The sequence below is a fragment of the Musca vetustissima genome, unplaced genomic scaffold, assembly GCF_032173495.1.
Source record: "Musca vetustissima isolate MV318-11 ecotype Yass unplaced genomic scaffold, APGP_CSIRO_Mvet_v1 utg65606, whole genome shotgun sequence".
Lineage (NCBI taxonomy): Eukaryota > Metazoa > Arthropoda > Insecta > Diptera > Muscidae > Musca > Musca vetustissima.
The window spans coordinates 62,362-81,567 of record NW_026886862.1 but is presented as its reverse complement, the minus strand read 5'-3'; the positions used below and the strand labels follow the sequence as shown (position 1 = coordinate 81,567).

The 19,206-nt window shown below is 36.0% G+C and overlaps 1 protein-coding gene across 1 annotated transcript in view; it reads right to left on the bottom strand.

The window, feature by feature from the left end:
- Positions 1–27: 27 nt before the first annotated feature.
- The window catches only part of LOC133334345 (Ig-like and fibronectin type-III domain-containing protein 2), a gene marked incomplete at its 3' end in the record, with an annotated part of 80,316 nt that continues 61,137 nt past the window's right edge, over positions 28–19,206 (bottom strand). Inside the window, exons 11-16 of the mRNA XM_061542635.1 lie at positions 16,875–17,067; positions 16,568–16,814; positions 15,824–16,502; positions 8,455–8,783; positions 7,536–7,774; positions 28–270 (exon numbers count right to left, since the gene is read on the bottom strand). Coding sequence (XP_061398619.1) covers positions 28–270; positions 7,536–7,774; positions 8,455–8,783; positions 15,824–16,502; positions 16,568–16,814; positions 16,875–17,067 — 1,930 coding nt within the window. The remainder of the gene's footprint in view (positions 271–7,535; positions 7,775–8,454; positions 8,784–15,823; positions 16,503–16,567; positions 16,815–16,874; positions 17,068–19,206) is intronic.

Genomic DNA, 19,206 nt, shown 5'->3' with positions numbered 1-19,206 from the left:
GAGCTCTTCATAGATTGTTGGGTTCACTTCATTGCACTGGGTGTGTGAATCTACGCCATCCAGACTTGAGGTTTTATTGGCTGCTCCATTACCACTACTATGCCCATCACCGGCACCAATCACAACTCCGCCGTTTGTCCCCACTCGGGTCGTCATGGTGGCAGGTGTTGTCGTATTTGTTGTTGTTGTCAAATTGGTTGAGGCGGCTGGTGCCCGACTAAAGTTACCATTGCCATTAGTATGCGTCAGGGCGGATGTTACAGTTGGTAACTAAGCGTGAGTATATTATTAAGTTGCAAGAAAAAAGGGAGGATTTGATTATTTTCGGTTTGCCATACACAGAAGGATTTTTCAACGCACATACAATATGTGTGTTCATTGAGTTAGATATTTAGCGTGATAGGAAGAAAATACAGAAAAAAATAAATTAAATAAAAGAAAATACAAAATATATAAGTGAATTGTTGAAGAAAGTACCCAACATAAATTTGATGACAAAAACACACAAAGAAGAATAAAAGAAAGACAAGAAGTAAAGAAGTAAGTAAGCGAGCGAGCCACCATAAATTTATATTGGAAGCATCTTCTCTAAGCAGCAGCATTGTTGTTGTTGTATCAGCAACAAACTAAGCAGCCATTGTCAAAATAGTACGATGGCCCACATAATCACCCAACCAAAACTATAGTAAGAGATTCTTAAACAGTGGATCCCAAAAGAGTGCTTCAATTCGGACATAATCTAATTGAATTTACTAATAAATGTCTAGACACATCACAACCTACAACAACAACAATAAAATAAGATTGACTATTGCAAAATGATGACCTTAATATAGGTCATGACAAGTTCATGGCATCTTAATACATTATTTTGTTATTTTGTTCTTATATAAAGTTATATATTTTATGGTTATTGTTATTTGAAAAGAGCCCACTATAATATGAGCTTTGTTGTTGTATGAGTATGAATGAAATAATAAAATTTGAATTAGTTTTTAACCCAATTTATCTAAACAATTAAATTAAAATTTATTCAATTTAGATATTTAACATTCAAAATGCGTCATTATTTATGAGTGCTTTCTTATCGCAGTTCATACCAACAACAAGAAACCGGTATTTATTGTTGTGTCACCCAGTAACAAGTGAACAAAAATTAAAGCATACTTTCAGGCGCATGTTTTGCTTATGTTAAGTAAAATAATAAAATAATAATTGATTTAATTCGAATCTACACTAATTCAAGAGTGTGCCTACAAAATTTCAAGTGAAAATCTCAATAACTCTTGAAGATATAGCCGATTTATTGTGTCAGCATCAAGTGATGGCTAAAGGGCTTCTCAAACTTTAAACGCGTTTTTCTCTTTTGCGAATGGCGGGCGCGATAGCTCAAAAACTAATAACCCAATCGATTTCAAATTTTTACACATATCTCTGTGAGTGTATAGCTATCGTATGAACTAGGATAAAGCCAATCGGTGAAGATCTTCCTTATTATACCCTTCACCACAGTGTGCTACAGAGTATTATGTCTTTGTGCATATGTTTGTAACAGGCAAAAGGAAACGAGATAGACACATGGTTCCTTCTGAGAATATGCATAGAATCACTTTCTAAGTCGATTTATGCATGTCCGTCCGTCCGTCTGTCTGTCTGTCCATGTTAAATTGTAAACAAAGTACAGGCAGCATTTATGATCCGAATTGGATGAAATTTGGCACAGGTCACTTATTCGGCCCAAGGTCCCTATATATCTTTCGATTTGCACGAAATTTGGTACAGCCCAATCATTTTGATCTAGAATTATGTCTGCCAAGTTTCGTGAAAATCGGTCCAGATTTAGATATAGCTCCCATATATAGTTTCGTCCGATTTCATGTAAATGGTGCACCAAAGTCCCTATATATCCTTCGATTTGCACGAAATTTGGCATAGCATTCTGAATTAAGCCTAGAACAATGTCTGCCAAGTTTCGAGAAAATCGGTCCAGATTTCTATATAGCTCCCATATATAGTTTCGTCCGATTTCATGTAAATGGTGCCCCAAAGTCCCTATATATTTTTCGATTTTCACGAAATTTGGCATAAAGTACTGAATTAAGCCTAGAGTGATGTCTGCCAAGTTTCGAGAAAATCGGTCCAGATTTAGATATAGCTCCCATATATAGTTTCGTTCGATTGCATGTAAATGGTGCACCAAAGTCCCTATATATCCTTCGATTTGCACGAAATTTGGCATAACGTACTGAATTAAGCCTAGAGTGATGTCTGCCAAGTTTCGAGAAAATCGGTCCAGATTTCTATATAGCTCCCATATATAGTTTCGACCGATCTCATGTAAATGGTGCACCAAAGTCCCTATATATCTTTCGATTTGCACCAAATTTGGCATAACGTACTGAATTGAACCTAGGATGATGTCTGCGTTGTTTCGTGAAAATCTGTCCAGATTTAGATATAGCTCCCTTTTATTATAGTTTGATTTTAAGTAATTGACGCACCAAGGAACCAATAGGAACAAAACGTTCTGAAATTAGTATAACCTAACCTGTGACAAGTTTGTTTGAAATCGCTTAATATTTGGATAGAGCTTTCATATATATTTTCGCCCGATTTCAAGTAAATTGGGCATCAAACTCCTCATGATAGTCAGTTTGACTACGTAGATTCACATTTAGATAAATATCACATATTTTATTTCATCCAATTTCATGCTAATAGTCCTGTTTAATATACCCATAGTGGTGAAGGGTATCATATAGTCGGCCCCGTCCGACTTTACTACTTTCTTTAGAGGTTTTTTTTTTTGATATTGTTCATTTGCGACTTGTTGGTTTTCTAAACAAAAAACAGTAACAAAAGTAGTAAAATCGGACGGGGCAGATTATATGATACCCTTCACCACTTTGGGCGTATTCAACAGACATATGTTAGGATGCATATGTCGCATTTTACAAGGACCATTGACAGGAAATTGGTTGAACTGAAATATTTGATCTTTTTATACCCTCCACCATTTGTTTTTCCGTTTGTAACTCATCGAAAAATCACTTCCGACCTTATAAAGTATATATATATATCCTTGACCAGCGCAAAATTCTAAGACGATTTAGGCATGTCCGTCTGCCTGCTTGTTGTAATCACTCTAGCCTCTAAACGAATTGAGATAGATCGCCAAAATTTTGCATATAGTCGTCTTTTGTATGCAGGCTGTTCAAGTTTGAAGATGGGCCACATCAATCCACGTTTAGACATAGCTCCCATATAAGGGTACCCCCAAAGGTTCTTGAGAAATTTTCCCAACGATTTCGCTGAAATTTGGCACATTGGGTTTTTATTAGGTAGCAAATATATCTACTAACAATAATAAATATAAGTAAATTTTTTCGGGTAGCCCCATATAACGGTACCCACTATTATCGGTATTTTGGGGTTTTAGAGTGCGTTTTTCAACCAAATCCGCTGTAATTTGATATTTTGTAGTCGCATTTGGTAGTAAATCTCCCTTCCAAAATTATTTATAATCGCCCCCTTTTGTGGGTAGTCCCCATATAACCTCTTTTTATACCCTACACAAAACTATGTTGTCAGGGTATTATAGTTTTGTGCAGCCCCAAGAGTTTGTAACGCCGCGAAATATTGGTCATAGACCCACCTTTAAGTATACCGATCGTCATATCTCGACTATCCGAGTCGATCTAGACATGTGTGTCGTCCATCCGAATTTTAGAATTTTTTTCTAATGCCTATATATTTATAATTTTGGGATGAATTGGACCGAAAACTTAATTTTTTGTAATTTTTGGAGTCGATAGGAACAAAACGTTCTGAAATTAGTATAACCTAACCTGTGACAAGTTTGTTTGAAATCGCTTAATATTTGGATAGAGCTTCCATATATATTTTCGCCCGATTTCTGGTAAGATTCACATTTAGATAAATATCACATATTTTATTTCATCCAATTTCATGTTAATAGTCCTGTTTAATATACCCATAGTGGTGAAGGGTATCATATAGTCGGCCCCGTCCGACTTTACTACTTTCTTTAGAGGTTTTTTTTTTTTTTATTGTTAATTTGCGACTTTTTGGTTTTCTAAACAAAAAACAGTAACAAAAGTAGTAAAATCGGACGGGGCAGATTATATGATACCCTTCACCACTTTGGGCATATTCAACAGACATATGTTAGGATGCATATGTCGCATTTTACAAGGACCATTGACAGGAAATTGGTTGAACTGAAATATTTGATCTTTTTATACCCTCCACCATTTGTTTTTCCGTTTGTAACTCATCGAAAAATAACTTCCGACCTTATAAAGTATATATATATATATATATATATCCTTGACCAGCGCAAAATTCTAAGACGATTTAGGCATGTCCGTCTGCCTGCTTGTTGTAATCACTCTAGCCTCTAAACGAATTGAGATAGATCGCCAAAATTTTGCATATAGTCGTCTTTTGTATGCAGGCTGTTCAAGTTTGAAGATGGGCCACATCAATCCACGTTTAGACATAGCTCCCATATAAGGGTACCCCCAAAGGTTCTTGAGAAATTTTCCCAACGATTTCGCTGAAATTTGGCACATTGGGTTTTTATTAGGTAGCAAATATATCTACTAACAATAATAAATATAAGTAAATTTTTTCGGGTAGCCCCATATAACGGTACCCACTATTATCGGTATTTTGGGGTTTTAGAGTGCGTTTTTCAACCAAATCCGCTGTAATTTGATATTTTGTAGTCGCATTTGGTAGTAAATCTCCCTTCCAAAATTATTTATAATCGCCCCCTTTTGTGGGTAGTCCCCATATAACCTCTTTTTATACCCTACACAAAACTATGTTGTCAGGGTATTATAGTTTTGTGCAGCCCCAAGAGTTTGTAACGCCGCGAAATATTGGTCATAGACCCACCTTTAAGTATACCGATCGTCATATCTCGACTATCCGAGTCGATCTAGACATGTGTGTCGTCCATCCGAATTTTAGAATTTTTTTCTAATGCCTATATATTTATAATTTTGGGATGAATTGGACCGAAAACTTAATTTTTTGTAATTTTTGGAGTCGATCTATAGACCACAATTGAAAGCCGATCACAACACAACCCACGGTGAAGGGAATCTGTACTGAATATTAGTAATATTTGTTGACCTCTAGTCGGTCAAGAGGGTGCAAATATCTCGAAATATTATATGGTCGGCCCGTCCCACTATATTGCTCCGCTCACTGGCTATATATAAATTAGATAACTGATTTGTTCCGCATATGGAGAATATTCTGTAGTCGAAATTGTCAGTTTATACCCTACAAAGTAAGGAAATCTAAGACGGGATAAAAACCAGTAAGGAAAGTAGTAAAGTCGGTTGGGGCCGACTATATGATACCCTTCACCACTATGGGTATATTAAACAGATGCATCCTAACAGACCTTTATCTAAATGTGAACCGATTTAGATCAACCCATAAACATGCCATTCGTTTGTTACAAAGGTACAAAATTAAAATTATCAAAATCGATTTAAAGAAAATATCAATCGGGCACCGAACTCTCATGGAAATATATATGGACTATATCCGAACTACTTCAAGAAATTTTACACACATCGTTCTAGGGTTTATTCAGTACGCTATGCCAAATTTCGTGCAAATCGAAAGATTTGCTATATCTATGTGAACCGATTTTCAAGAAATTTTACACACATCATTCTAGACTCAATTCAGTACGCTATGTCAAATTTGGTGCAAATCGAAAGATATATAGGGACTTTGGTGAACCATTTACATTAAATCGGGCGAACATATATATGGGAACTATATCTAAATCTGAACCGATTTTCAGGAAACTTAACACACATCATTCTAGACTCAATCCAATACGCGGTGCCAAATTTCGTGCAAATCGAAAAGATCGGACGGAGCCGACTATATGATAACCTTCACCACTTTCGGTACATGCATAGAAATGGTATCGGCCAAAATTATATTTGTGAGCTACATAGATATTTGGACCAATAAATAAAAAAACCATAGACATACCATTCTGAAATATATGAAAAATTGTATGTCAATCGGACAGACTTGGACTCTTTAGAATACCATTTTTATGAAATCGATCAAAATTATGTATGTGAGCTATACGTAAATCTGGACCTAATTGAGCAACCATGGCATAAACGATTTGGTATGTTGCAGCAAAGTGCGTTGTCCACAATTTTATCTCGCTAGAAGAAACCTTTATGAGTTGGTGCACAAATGGCATTTAATCACACCAATTTCAACAAATCTTAACAGACATAAAACTGGACTAAATTCAGTACGCTGCGCGAATTTTGTCTCAATCGGACACACATTGGAAGTTTGGTGCACCTTTTACCTATAATCGGACTTTCCTCTGTCTATTTTCTCCCATTTCAATAGGGTTCGTCCATAGGCCAAATAAGTGACCTGGCCAAATTTCATCCAAATCGGAACATAATTTTGGTAAGAAGGTTTTTAATCAATGGTTACATAAAATATAAATACGGTACTAACTCGGATGAAATACATAACGAAAAGTAGGGCTAACATTATATAATGGTGGTTATTAACCTATATTGGTAATCCTCAAAATGTGGTTTCCTTCCCAACATTAGTAATTTTTGGTCGGAAGATTTGCTTCACAATGAGAATCCACAATACTTAATTGCAGCCATTTTATTCAACCTCCGCAAACTACAGAAAATTTTTAATTTTTGGTAAGAATGTTTCCTATTCAACGCTAAACCGTCAAATAGATTGGATGCTATAACCAATAGATTTATTGAGGAAATACTTCGCAGGGAATTTTGGGCCAGTCGATTTGACATCAAGATCTTGTAATATCACACCTCAAGGCTTTTTCATGTATGTATTCATGGATATATGTAACGTGTAAGACCGCTCAGATTCAAACGTGAAGCATTCACTAAATAAGATAATATTTGAATTAAAAAACAGAACGTCGACAACGTTACTATGAATCCATTGAATGTGAAGTAAAATGGATTTTTATTTGGGTTTCGATATCATTACAAATTTCAGGGCATTATTTTCCATTGTTTACAATATCAACCACGATCTCAAACATAAATTTCGAAATACAACTCACACAAATTCCCTCCACTTAACTCTGTAACCATCATATTAACTCCAATCCATTTTCCATTTAACCCACAATTTAACATATTTAGCCTTTTATGATTCACTGTTGGTTGAGCTTCTTTGTTTTATCTTTCCCTGGGACCTTTTGCAACTTATTCCACTCATTTTATGTTTGCTTTTGTTTTTCGACTTTTCGACATAACAGCAACAAAAACAACAACAATCTACTTTGATACAATAAATTCAATTTTGTTGTTTGGCTTGGCTCTTATTTACCTTGCTTATTTTATTCTTTGTTTCATGCATTTTGTGTGTGTGGTGTATTAAGTATGGCTGCCTGTGAATGTGTGAAGGGAGTGTTTTTGTGGTAATTTTTGTAAGAAAAATTTACTCATAACTCTTACCTGCACTTGTTCTAAACCTCGAGTGTATGTTGGATTCTCAAATGCCACTCCAGTGGCTGCCTTACCATTTGCTCGATGTCGTCTGTAGAAAATAATGGCGGCGGCTGCTAACAGTACCGCCAAAATGCTGGCAACGATGCCGCTTATCGTGCCCACAGCATTCGAGTATGATGTTGTCGCGGAGGTAACATGATGCTCGCCAAGTGTGAATTTTATCGGTTCCGTTAAAACACTGGCACCTGGAAAGGAGGCAAAAGCAAAGAAAACAAGAAAATTAACGAACGTGTGTGGCAGTGATATAATGTGGCGGGACCACAAAACGAAACATGGTAACAAAATATGGGCAACCAGAGTGTAGGTATAATAAATATGTATTAGTACGTGTGTGTGACAGGAAGGTGTGTCATGACAGTTTGGTATAGACTTTGAAATTTTCGAAGATATATTTTCCGAGACAATATGTAATGGAACTATTTGGAGAATATTAAATTGTAGGGGCTGATGGTGGGTTAATAATATATGATGGGATAATAATATATGTTGCCTAAAAGTAGGCAACAGTTTTTGAAGTTTATCTTTGCTAACGAATAAACAAATATTGGTTCATTTTATCTTTGATTAAAATTGTATTTTCTTCCAAACCAATCTAGAACTTTTTATTCTAATTTAGTTTAAAACTGAATGATCCCTCTACCATAATTTGCATATTTCATACAATTTCTAACAAACCCCACATTCACTTGTCTAAATAAATCCAAGTGCCAGCCACTTAAGATGCTCACGTTTACGGCCATGGTTACCCAAAATCATTTCATTATTTCTCGTACATAAATTTTCCACACCTTCATAAAAACAAACTCACATACATACACGTAATGTACATGTGCACTTGAATTGTGCATCCTTCATTTCAACTTACCATAGGTATTGCCAGCTTTCACAACCAACTCGTATAAGACATCCTTTTTAAGACCATCTATATTCACACTGGTTTCCTTGACGTCAATGCGTCTCACCTCACTGCCACTTAGCGGTGGTGCCGTGATATTACCACCACCACCTCCCATTGGCATGCTTGTTGCATTATTATTCAGCATTGTTGGCTCGAGAACAGCAGCGGCACCGCTAACACCAGCACCGCCATTTATTGTCTCACTAGATGTCACATCGTTACCAATTATGGCCGCTTCATGGTAGAAAATGCGATAGCCATCAACAGCATTGGGATTTTTCGTTGGTGGATCCCATCTGTGGGAATAGACAATGATGGAGAAAACACAAAAATGACGAATGAATGCATGGAAAGGAAGTAACATAAAATGTTTGTCGTTGTTGTTGTAAAGATATACGCAAATGTACTAAAACTTGAATATGTTATATACATACTCTATATACTTATATGTGGGAAATATAGGTGTGTAGAGATAATTAAGGCTTAGGCTTATAAAGACCTCAATAAAGTACGACAAAAAACCTCCTTGACCGCAAAAAAAAATCATAGCCATCAGCACGACATTTCCTCAATCTAGTATTGTAAATATTTACGTATAACTCCAAACATCCGAGTACATACAACAACATGATTAGTATCAAATTAAAAGCCAAACAATTCTCTTGGATATATTGTCAACTTAATATTAACCTATCATTAACAAAAATAATAGGGTTCTTCTTGGCCAAATCAGTTGTGACGATTGGTCCATAATTATCGCACGTATTGTGTTTACAAATTATAATGGACAGAGGGACACACATGTCTAGATCGACTCAGCTGGTCGAGATATTACGATCGGTATACTAAAAGGTCTAGGACCAATATTTGGCGACGTTACAAAAAACTATAATACTGTGATACGTTTAAACAACGGCGACACGCGTCGCATAATGGTGGGTGCGAAGGTTCTTCCCCTAGCTTACCCTTTCATTGCAAAACTTTGGTAATTAAGCTCGACTCGAAAGAGATAAATGTGGTTTAAAAAGGAGAGAAATAATATCCGAAGGTAGTATGAAAGAGTCCCGGCCTAAAGGAAAGGATCGTCTATACTTTCACCGTAAGGTTCTACTGATGGTATTATTGGTTTCTGCAATCATTCCGATATCTTGAAGAATATATTAATATTAACCTGAAGTAGAACCAATGAAGTTCCCAGACTCTTTTGTTGGGCGTTCATAGAGTGTAAACGGCTTCCTAGTAGATTTTTATAGGTCCATGTTTTTACATATTTGCAAGAATTTTCTGATCGAAATTTTATCATTTTGGAGTTCCTCGTATAACAATTTTCAATATAGGTTCATACTTTTCAATATAGGTTCCGCTCCGCTGTGTCTGTAAGTTTTCGCATAAATATATAGCGTAACTCCAATTTTATTGTGGTGGCGTGATACAGGGGATAGTGTACCACACTACAAAACAATGGCACCCACGTTCGAATCCCAGAGAAAAAAAACAAATTTTCTGAGAAATTGGCACCCATATTCGAATTGCAGAGAAAAAACAATTTTTTTAATATAATAATAACAAATCCACAGTGTGGATTTTCGAAGACGAAACAAAAGTTCTGCTGATGGAGGGACACTGCAAACAGTATTATTGGGGTTTCCAATCATTCCTATATCTTGAAGAATATAAGGATCATAAGGTTGTATCGAACTTTACGAGGCCACCATTCATAACAGAGATACAATTTATATTAACCTGACTCTTTTCCATTCTCTATGGTTCATAAATTGGAAAAGGCTTCCTAGAACTTTTTTATAGGTCCATGTTTTGGTATATTTGAAAGGTCTTAGAAGAATTTTCTGATCGAAGTATCTATATTTCATCATTTTGAAGTTCCTCGTATGTAGCCATATATAGAGGATTCCATAAAAAGAGAACCAATATTGATCATGTTTAGTAGGAAAATATGACACCGCATGAGAAACTTAACAATCGACTGAAAAACATGCCCAAAAACCCACAAAATACCGAATATTGGGGTCTACCATGTTTCCGGGTAGCCCCCGAAACATGGACCAATGTTAAAAATTTTTTGTAAGGACATGTTTTACTCAATGAGAATCCGAAATATTAAATTGCTCCCAAATGGGTTTGAAACGCTTGCTCAAGCTCTCCAAAATACCGATCTTTGGGGTTTAGAGTTATATGAGGGCTTCCCTATGAGGTGGACCAATATTGATTATTTGTAGTAGTACTACCATACTACAACCCAAAATAACAAATTAAAACCAATTAACTAGAAACATGGGTCCAAGACCATCAAAATGTCGAATGTGGGGAAGCACCTTTATATGGGGGATACCCCCAGACATAAGTCTATATTGATAATTTTTAGTAATGAGTGATTCCAAAATACAAAATTACAGCTGATACTGTTAAAAAACGTGTCTAAACCCCCCATAAATTCCGAATAATGGGGCTACCGTTGTATGGAGACTTACCTAAGAACTGGACCAATATTGATAATTTTGGGTAGGAAGATTTGATATCCAATGAGAACCAAACCTAGCAAATTGCTGTCAAATCGGTTGAAAAATGTGTGAAAAATTCCCATAATACCGAATGATATGTTGCAAACGGAATGAAAAATGCGGCGCCGGTGTGATTTGCTAATGTAAGCGATACGCAGTACAATAGAGAGCCCCTCTGCTGACACCCAACATTATCAAAGGCAAGAAAATTCCTTTCACCCAAATAGACAAGATCAACTTCGTAGTGAATAAGCAGAAGTATAAACAGTAACTGGGTCTCACGATTTAACGGAGCAGAGGATGGGAAAAGTCGACAATACGCTCGAAGAACAGATCAATCTAATACGAAAGGCATCCTTTAACTAGTCTCGAAATGTGATAGTTATAATGGCTGTGATAACAAATACTTATTTGACTTATTTAGTAAAATACGTCTGCAATGCTAGCGGAAATTTATTTTTTGACATGTGAGATTTAAAAAAAAATATAATTCGCAAGTGATCATAGATATGCCGAACCCTAATCTTCGGTTTGTTCTAATTAGGCTTAAAAGCTTAAAGCTGCTATAACTGGGAGGTAATATTTAAGTCTAGTATATTATTAAAAATTCCGAAACGATAAGTGTCATAACTGTCAATAAATTATATTCTCTTTATTAGAGGCCCTACCAGAAAAATCTGTTGTTCACTATTCAACTAAATTTGCTGCCAACACCAAAATCAACGGCAAGAAAAATACAAAAGCCATAAAATGTCTTTCATCCGCTAATGAAGCTTTGCTTTCAGGCTTTTACTTGCTTCCCAAAATCCTCATCGTGGCGGATCCCTGGTTAGACGCTAACAAGATTTCGAAAAGGATTTTCCCTCCAGTTTTCACAATGTGTTCATGCATGCATGAGTGCTTGTGGTTTCTGCTGTCTTGTCTAGAGGCTGCTCATGATGCTGATGATTTTTGGGCGTTTCTTTATGTTTTACGCTTGTTTCCACCACTTTGAAAGTGTTTCTTCACACAATTCGTTCGGGTAGTTAAAATGTTTTCTCAAGGGAAATTGTTGGTGTGATGTTGATTTGGCCAGATTCGATCAATAAACTTATTCCAACATTCATTTAATTTTGGACGTAAAATGAAGAGCCTATTCGGTATGACATTCCCGTAAACTAATATTTATTTTGGATAAAAGCGATTTTGGAATAAACTCCATGTAACGATGACGATTAATGTTTTGGCCGTATTTCCCTACCAAATTTGGGATTTGGGGTTCTCCAAAGTTCTAATAGAAAATGTGTACAATAGGATCATGTCTTATATAAGATCTTACCGCGGTCTAAGTATTTTGAGTAAATGTCCAAGTTATCTTGTTGAATAAAGAACCTGAGAATATTTTTTTAACTAAGAGGATTCGAATTCTATGGTCAAAAAATTCAATAGCTGGTAATCAATCTAATATAGGTAAACTGATGTTTTCACATAGCTCCCATATAAGGGATCCGATCCGTTGTAGGTATTTTGAAGGACCCAGCATAAATTTAAATCCGATATAGCTATACAACGTTACTATTTTGAATGTTTGATTTAGTTCAGCTTTTACATAGATTTATCTTTCTCTTTTAATTCTCATGGTGGAGGTACTGTATGAAATTCCAAGAAAACTGTGAGTCGACAACACTGACACTATTCTTTGCTGTACTGCAGCTGTCATTGTTTTTTCTTTCATCATTGTTCCGCCATTTCGGCAAAAGACCACTAAAGTGTGTAAGTATTAACAGCTCGAATTGGAACAAAGAATAACCGAGTGCTAACTTGGCAATTTCAAAGCCAACTAGCTAGGCAATAGAAGGCCGTGAAAGAACGAAAGGTAGAAAAAGTCATGGTAAATGAGAGTGTATTGAAGTTCAAGTGGTTGGTCTATTAGTATTTGGCTGGCCACAAAATACAAATTTTCTCATCCACATACTAGCCGTTTCAATTGCTTTTTCATGAATATTCATAGCTATGTAATTATTTCTTATGTTCACACTCAAACACACATGTTTTTTTGTTCATTCACTCCAATTCAATTCACAAGAAACTGTTTTCTTATGTAAGATTGCTGAGGAGAAAAGCAGTGTAGAAACATTTTAACAATTGCTAACCTCAATGCAAGGGCAATTTCCGTTATGTTACCATATCCGGCTTAAACGATTTTGCTGTTGTCATCTCTTTCTTATGATTTTTTGCTCTTGGTTTTTAATGTAGAAACGTGTGTGTGTATGATTTTGTCAGTTGCCATAACAAAAATATAAAATCGAAAAGAAGTTAAACGTTTTCTTTTTTCTTGGCAAAGTTTTTTGACTCTCCGGTATCTAAAGCGGATATATGTTGCATGCATTTTAAGTAATGTTAGTCTAAATACGTAAGACTTTTCAGGGAATTGATACTTGTTGTTATTTAAATATAGAACATTTCGTTAGAAGAATTCTTGAATATAAATGCCTATGGCGATTATACATAAGAGGGAGCAAAAATTCTTGAAAGTATGCCTTATTTAATAAGGGCCCTTTTCGGAGTTTCAAAATATCTATTCAACATAGAGCTTTAAAAATTTGCACATACATGAACACATTTCTCAAAACAAAGGCTGTAATTTGACATTCCGTGTTCTTGGAGGGTGATAAACCCAAATTTTGGCTGCAAATTGTATACGGATTTTCGAGGCAAAGTTGTTGTAGTTTGACTTTCAATGTTCTTGGAATGCGAAAACATTTTCTGAAAAGATGGTCGTAGATTTCTGATATAATCCGTCCCGTTTTGCCTAATTTTCCGAATTGATTGTCTGAAACTTAGCATTTCGTTTTATCAGAGGAGTTCATGAATTTATCCTCCATATGAATGTAAGGGACAATTTTGATTAACGGTGGAGTGTATGATGAGTTCGAGCCGTTGAATCGGATTATATTTTTGGCGATTGAGAAAATGCAAAAACCCAAAAACTTCAGTCATTTGTCGGATCCCCGCCATTTGTCAGATCCCTCGACCTCTTAGAGAACGCGCGAACCTTATGAGATATAAAGGCTTATGACAAAACATAGATTTTTTCCATATGAGGATATATGTACAACAACCTGTAGAAAGAACAGGCATATCATCTTTGGACGACCGTTGCAATGGAATCAGGCGAAATAAAATTTGTGATCTACGTAGATATTTGAACCAATAAAAAACTATACACATACGATTCTGAAATCTATGAAAAATTGCATGTCAATGGGGCAGAATTAAATTTTTTTGCTGTACCATTTGTATGTAATCGAGCAAAATTATATATAGGAGCTATATGCAAATCTTGACTTAATTGAGCAACCGCGGTATACAACATTTGGAATCTCTCAGCACAGTGCGCTAAGAGATTCCTTTATTTTTTGGTGCACAAATTGCATCAACCCAAACGAAAATATATACATCTGAATATATTTTACAAAATCCAATACGCGTTATTTTAGCTCAAATTTGGTACTTTGTGCAGAAATGCGTGCAAATCGGAAAATTTTACAATTTAGATGAAATCGGTTTGGTGCATCATTTACATAAAATCTGACGAAAAATTATATTAGAACTATATCTAAATCTGAACCGATTTCAACAAAACTTCGCATATATATATATATATATATCTGGACTTAATTCAGTACGCTTTGCAAAATGTTGTCTCAACCTGGGAAATATTGGGTGTTTGGTACATCATTTACATAAAATCGGGGGAAAATATAACATGAACTTTTTTACAATTTAACAGACGGACATCCATTCTCAAAAGAAGCCATGTATCACAAAGACATAATACCCTGTAGGACTTTTGACATGGAATCGGACGAAATATAATTTGAGAACCGATTTTAAGAAACGTTGTGTATTAAGTGCAAACGTTGTGTATTTAGTGCACAATTTCACAATTGTGGAAAGGGGCAAACATATATATGTAGCTATATAAAAATCTGCAAATCTTTCATCCCATTCGGATTATAAATGCGACCTGTAGAATTTAACAGGGACAAAGACGAACATGGATGGTGACGAATATCGTTAACTACACATATTTTCTGAAGAAAGGGATTAAAAAGGATTAAATAGGCAAACAAATTATGGTGTACCGTCCCATGGACTCAAGCGGAATTTGTCACATGATCAGGTTTTGCAAAGAAATAGGGTACCGTTTGCTTGGTAGTGCTACATGCAATAACAATTTCCGTTGGTTCGACTTCGAAGGCCCACAAAATTGATTTCTATTTTGTTTGATATGCCACCTATACAAGCACCTAAATATGTTTTCACAACTTCTTTGTATTATCCGACATCATCAGGATCCAAAGCAAACAAACCTTGTTAAACTGGCAGATGTTCATGCAATATCGCTGAAATGCTCCATGATGCCTCTATGCCAGGGTGTGTCACATGACGATCATGTCTAATTAATTTCGGCATGACATCGATATTCTGTCGCATAATGTTCCACTTTCGTATGTGGAAGTCGTGTAGTATGTAATATTAATAGTCATATCATGACCCAAAATCAAATCATATAAATTTAAAACAAAACCACGCCGGGTTGAATAGTCAGACATGCCATCCGTGGTTCATCATTTACATGAAATATAATAATATGTATATTCAAACTGCATTAATAAGTTAAGCAAATTAAATCGCTCCCAATAAGCATTTATCTAGATTGAATATGGTATTATAAATATATAACCGATCCAATAGGACAGTTGTGTGTCCATTGCCTTCATTTAATTATTATTCATTTTAAACAAGCTATAGTTAATTTTTATATTACTCACTTTATAACCACCTCACTATCCGATATCACACTAACGGCAATATTTTCCGGTGGTCCAGGCAAACGATCCCTATTCGATTCAAAACATCCCACAATAGTTCTTGCATACTGCAGACTACAAATTTCCTTAGAACGAACTGGTTCGCCACGACACCAATTCAGACATTTACGTGGTACATTCGAATCAGCACAACAACTACGATGATCTGAACCGTCAGCGGCACAACGCATCATTTTATCAAATTCGACAATACATTCAGGTTTATCAGCTATAGCATCAATATCGACATAATAACTGCAGGCACTGCGACACGTCATCGAAACATTCAGTTGGGCACAACATTCCGTAACTTTACGATTGAGGGCTGGGGTGGTGCGCATACGTACCGATACCGGTATGGTCTTGGAACCATATGGATTTTCAGCATGACAGAAATAGTCGCCAACATCACTTGCTTGTAGTTTGTGAATGCGCAACACCATGGAATATAAATTCGGATGTGATTCATTGATACGTTCCATAATGTGATAATTGCCACCCTCAATGACCGGTATGCGGCCATCATGATCACGCCAGAAAATAGTTTTTGGTTTGGGTTTCGAATCGACTAGACAACGCAGTTCCACTTCATTGCCCACCGAGGCCACAGTTATGCCGGCGGCTTGGATTTTGGGAGGGTCTAAATATAAATTATAAAAAACTCTTTTATTTTCCAAAACTTTTATTGATTTTTATAAAACTTACAGCATATATTAACCTTCCGAGTGGCCTGCATTGGCACACCATAACCATTATCGGCATAACACGAAACATGTTCCATATCTGCAGTGACGTTGTGTATAACCGTGACCATATGTCTTGAAGCATCTTGACGCACTAAATGTCCCCCAACATATAATGAAATAGTGGGAGCGGGATTTCCCAAGGCCAGACAAAGTATGGTCATGGAACCACCTTCGGGTATATTGTCAGCGGGATGTACCGTTGGAGGCTAGAGATTTTTATTTTGAATTATATTGTATCTTCCTAAGGGTCTTTTTATTATACTTACATCCACAAAGGCTGGTAAGGCGGGATCCGTCCAGGCCACAAGAGTTTCTGATGGCATTGATGTTGCCTTTTCTCCCACAGCTTCAACATACAAAATATGCTGTGAACTTGGCTTCAAATTACCCATGCGCAGCCATGCAACTCTCGTCTCTATTTTATTGAATTTTTCAGCTTTGGTCGGCTTGTGATACACTCTGGAATGTCAAGGGAAGGGAAGATTAGGTCAAACATGGTTCAAAATTAAATGTAAAATAATAATGGGTAGATATTTTGACCCCATAGACTGACTTCATAATCGTATTTTAAAGTTTATAACCAAATTTCCACAGACTTGAAGCATAAAGGGCTAAGCAGAATGCTCGCGTTGAGCCATCCGTTGCGTTACGTGTTATCGAAAATACAACAACCACAAGGAAACGATAACAGAAACGCTCGAAGTTGATGTGCGTTGCGCTTCGGAGTTAAATATATTTTAACTTTTTGCGTGCGTTAACGCGATAACAAAAAACGCTCAACGCGAACATTCTGTTTAGCCCTTAAAGTCCAAATGTCTCATGATAACGTTACTCCTGTAGTGTAACAATATTAATCCAAAAGACTTTAATCACCGGCCTTTAACAATTTTAATCGATAAGACAAACAACATCGTGAAAGATATCTGAATTTAAACGACCAAGTAACACGTTTCAAGTATCATTTAAATCTATATAGCTTATTTCGAGAAAGTCTTGTGTAGTCGGACCTGTCCGAGTTTGGCCCCTTCCATACTAGTTATGTATCTGGTAATATTTTCCTAGGAACTGTTCTCTCCGAAATAAACCATTTATTATTAATTTGTACGAAAATTATTCCTATAAAGCTACATGAAAACTAAATATGTTAATAACCCAGTGAACAAAGCCAAATAAATTTGACAGAACGTGTGAACTGGCGAAAACTCCACAAAAGACTCTTATAGTCAAACTGAATGTCTTTGAGAGAGTTTTTTTTAATTTAGATCTAATAAAAATTGGTGTACTCCAATCGTTTAACGTAAAAGAGGGATATCGTGTTGCGGATCACGTAAAAGAGTGATATCGTGTTGCGGACCAGGGCGGTTTTATTACATTCTATTCGAAGTTGGAGTTACGAATAAGCACCATTTACTGGCATTATGATGCGGATGTACTCCCCAAACAGGCTGTCTTGTCTGATGACAAAAACCTTGTAACAAATCTCGTTTTTCTTAAATTTGAAGTATAGCAAGGGTTGCTTCTTATTTCGGATTCTATCAGAACCATGAATAACGTGGATCGATTTAAGCCTACAAAGAAAGACGGATTTAGTCATGTCAATGATATTATACTCCCCGGGTTATAGGTCTTTACAGAAGATTGTATAATGCAAAAAAGTAAAACCGTCGTTCAATTCGCTCGGAACAAATATTGTATAGCCTCCACAAAGTATTTGGCATTCTCTAATTGGTCAGGATTCTTAAATTATAGGCATTCAGGCTGGAAGGCTGGGATAGGAACTTCAACATACAGGAAACTAAACGGAACAAGGGCTATTTTAATACAAAAGGCGGACGGGGACGACTATATGATACCCTTCATCACCTTTAGAAAATACTCTGAACCGATTTCAACAAAACTTAAAAATTTAATTTTATTGTGCAAATTCCGTGTATATGGAAGAAAAAATCTCTTCGGTGCACCATTTACATAAACTCGGACGAACATATATTGGATCTACATCTAAATCTAAACCGATTTCCACAAACATCATCACACATTATTGTAGACTCAGAAACTGATTATATGCATATCCTCAAAAGGAATGGAGCCTATCCTAAAAAATGGAGCCATATATCCTATTTTCAATACCAAACATCCTAAGAGTAGTATCTTCAATATTGAGACCTCTATCGAGATTTCAGCAGCAGTTTCTGAGGGTAGGATCTGATGTTCTGTAAAAAGAAACAAATCAAAGCAAAACTTTTGGATTTTCGTTCTCTATTAATCAATAAATTTTGGAGTAATTTCTAAATAACGGTACCGTAAAAATTGTTAATGTTTCTAGGCCCATATTTTGGGATATATTGTTTTTTTAATACTATAAACTCCTGAACTCGGACTTCGTTCCAGAGAGTTGTAACATGCAACGAATCATCAACGAAGCATAATCATTGAAATAAAAGATTACGCATGAGGCTTGATAACAAAAGGTGAGCCAAGTTCGGTCGATGTTGATAGATTCTGCTCAGAAGGCGTTAAATCACAATATATCAGTGCACAATTGTAATCACATTTTTGAGAGATAATCCAATTCCGAAACTTTTCGTTTGTTCATGT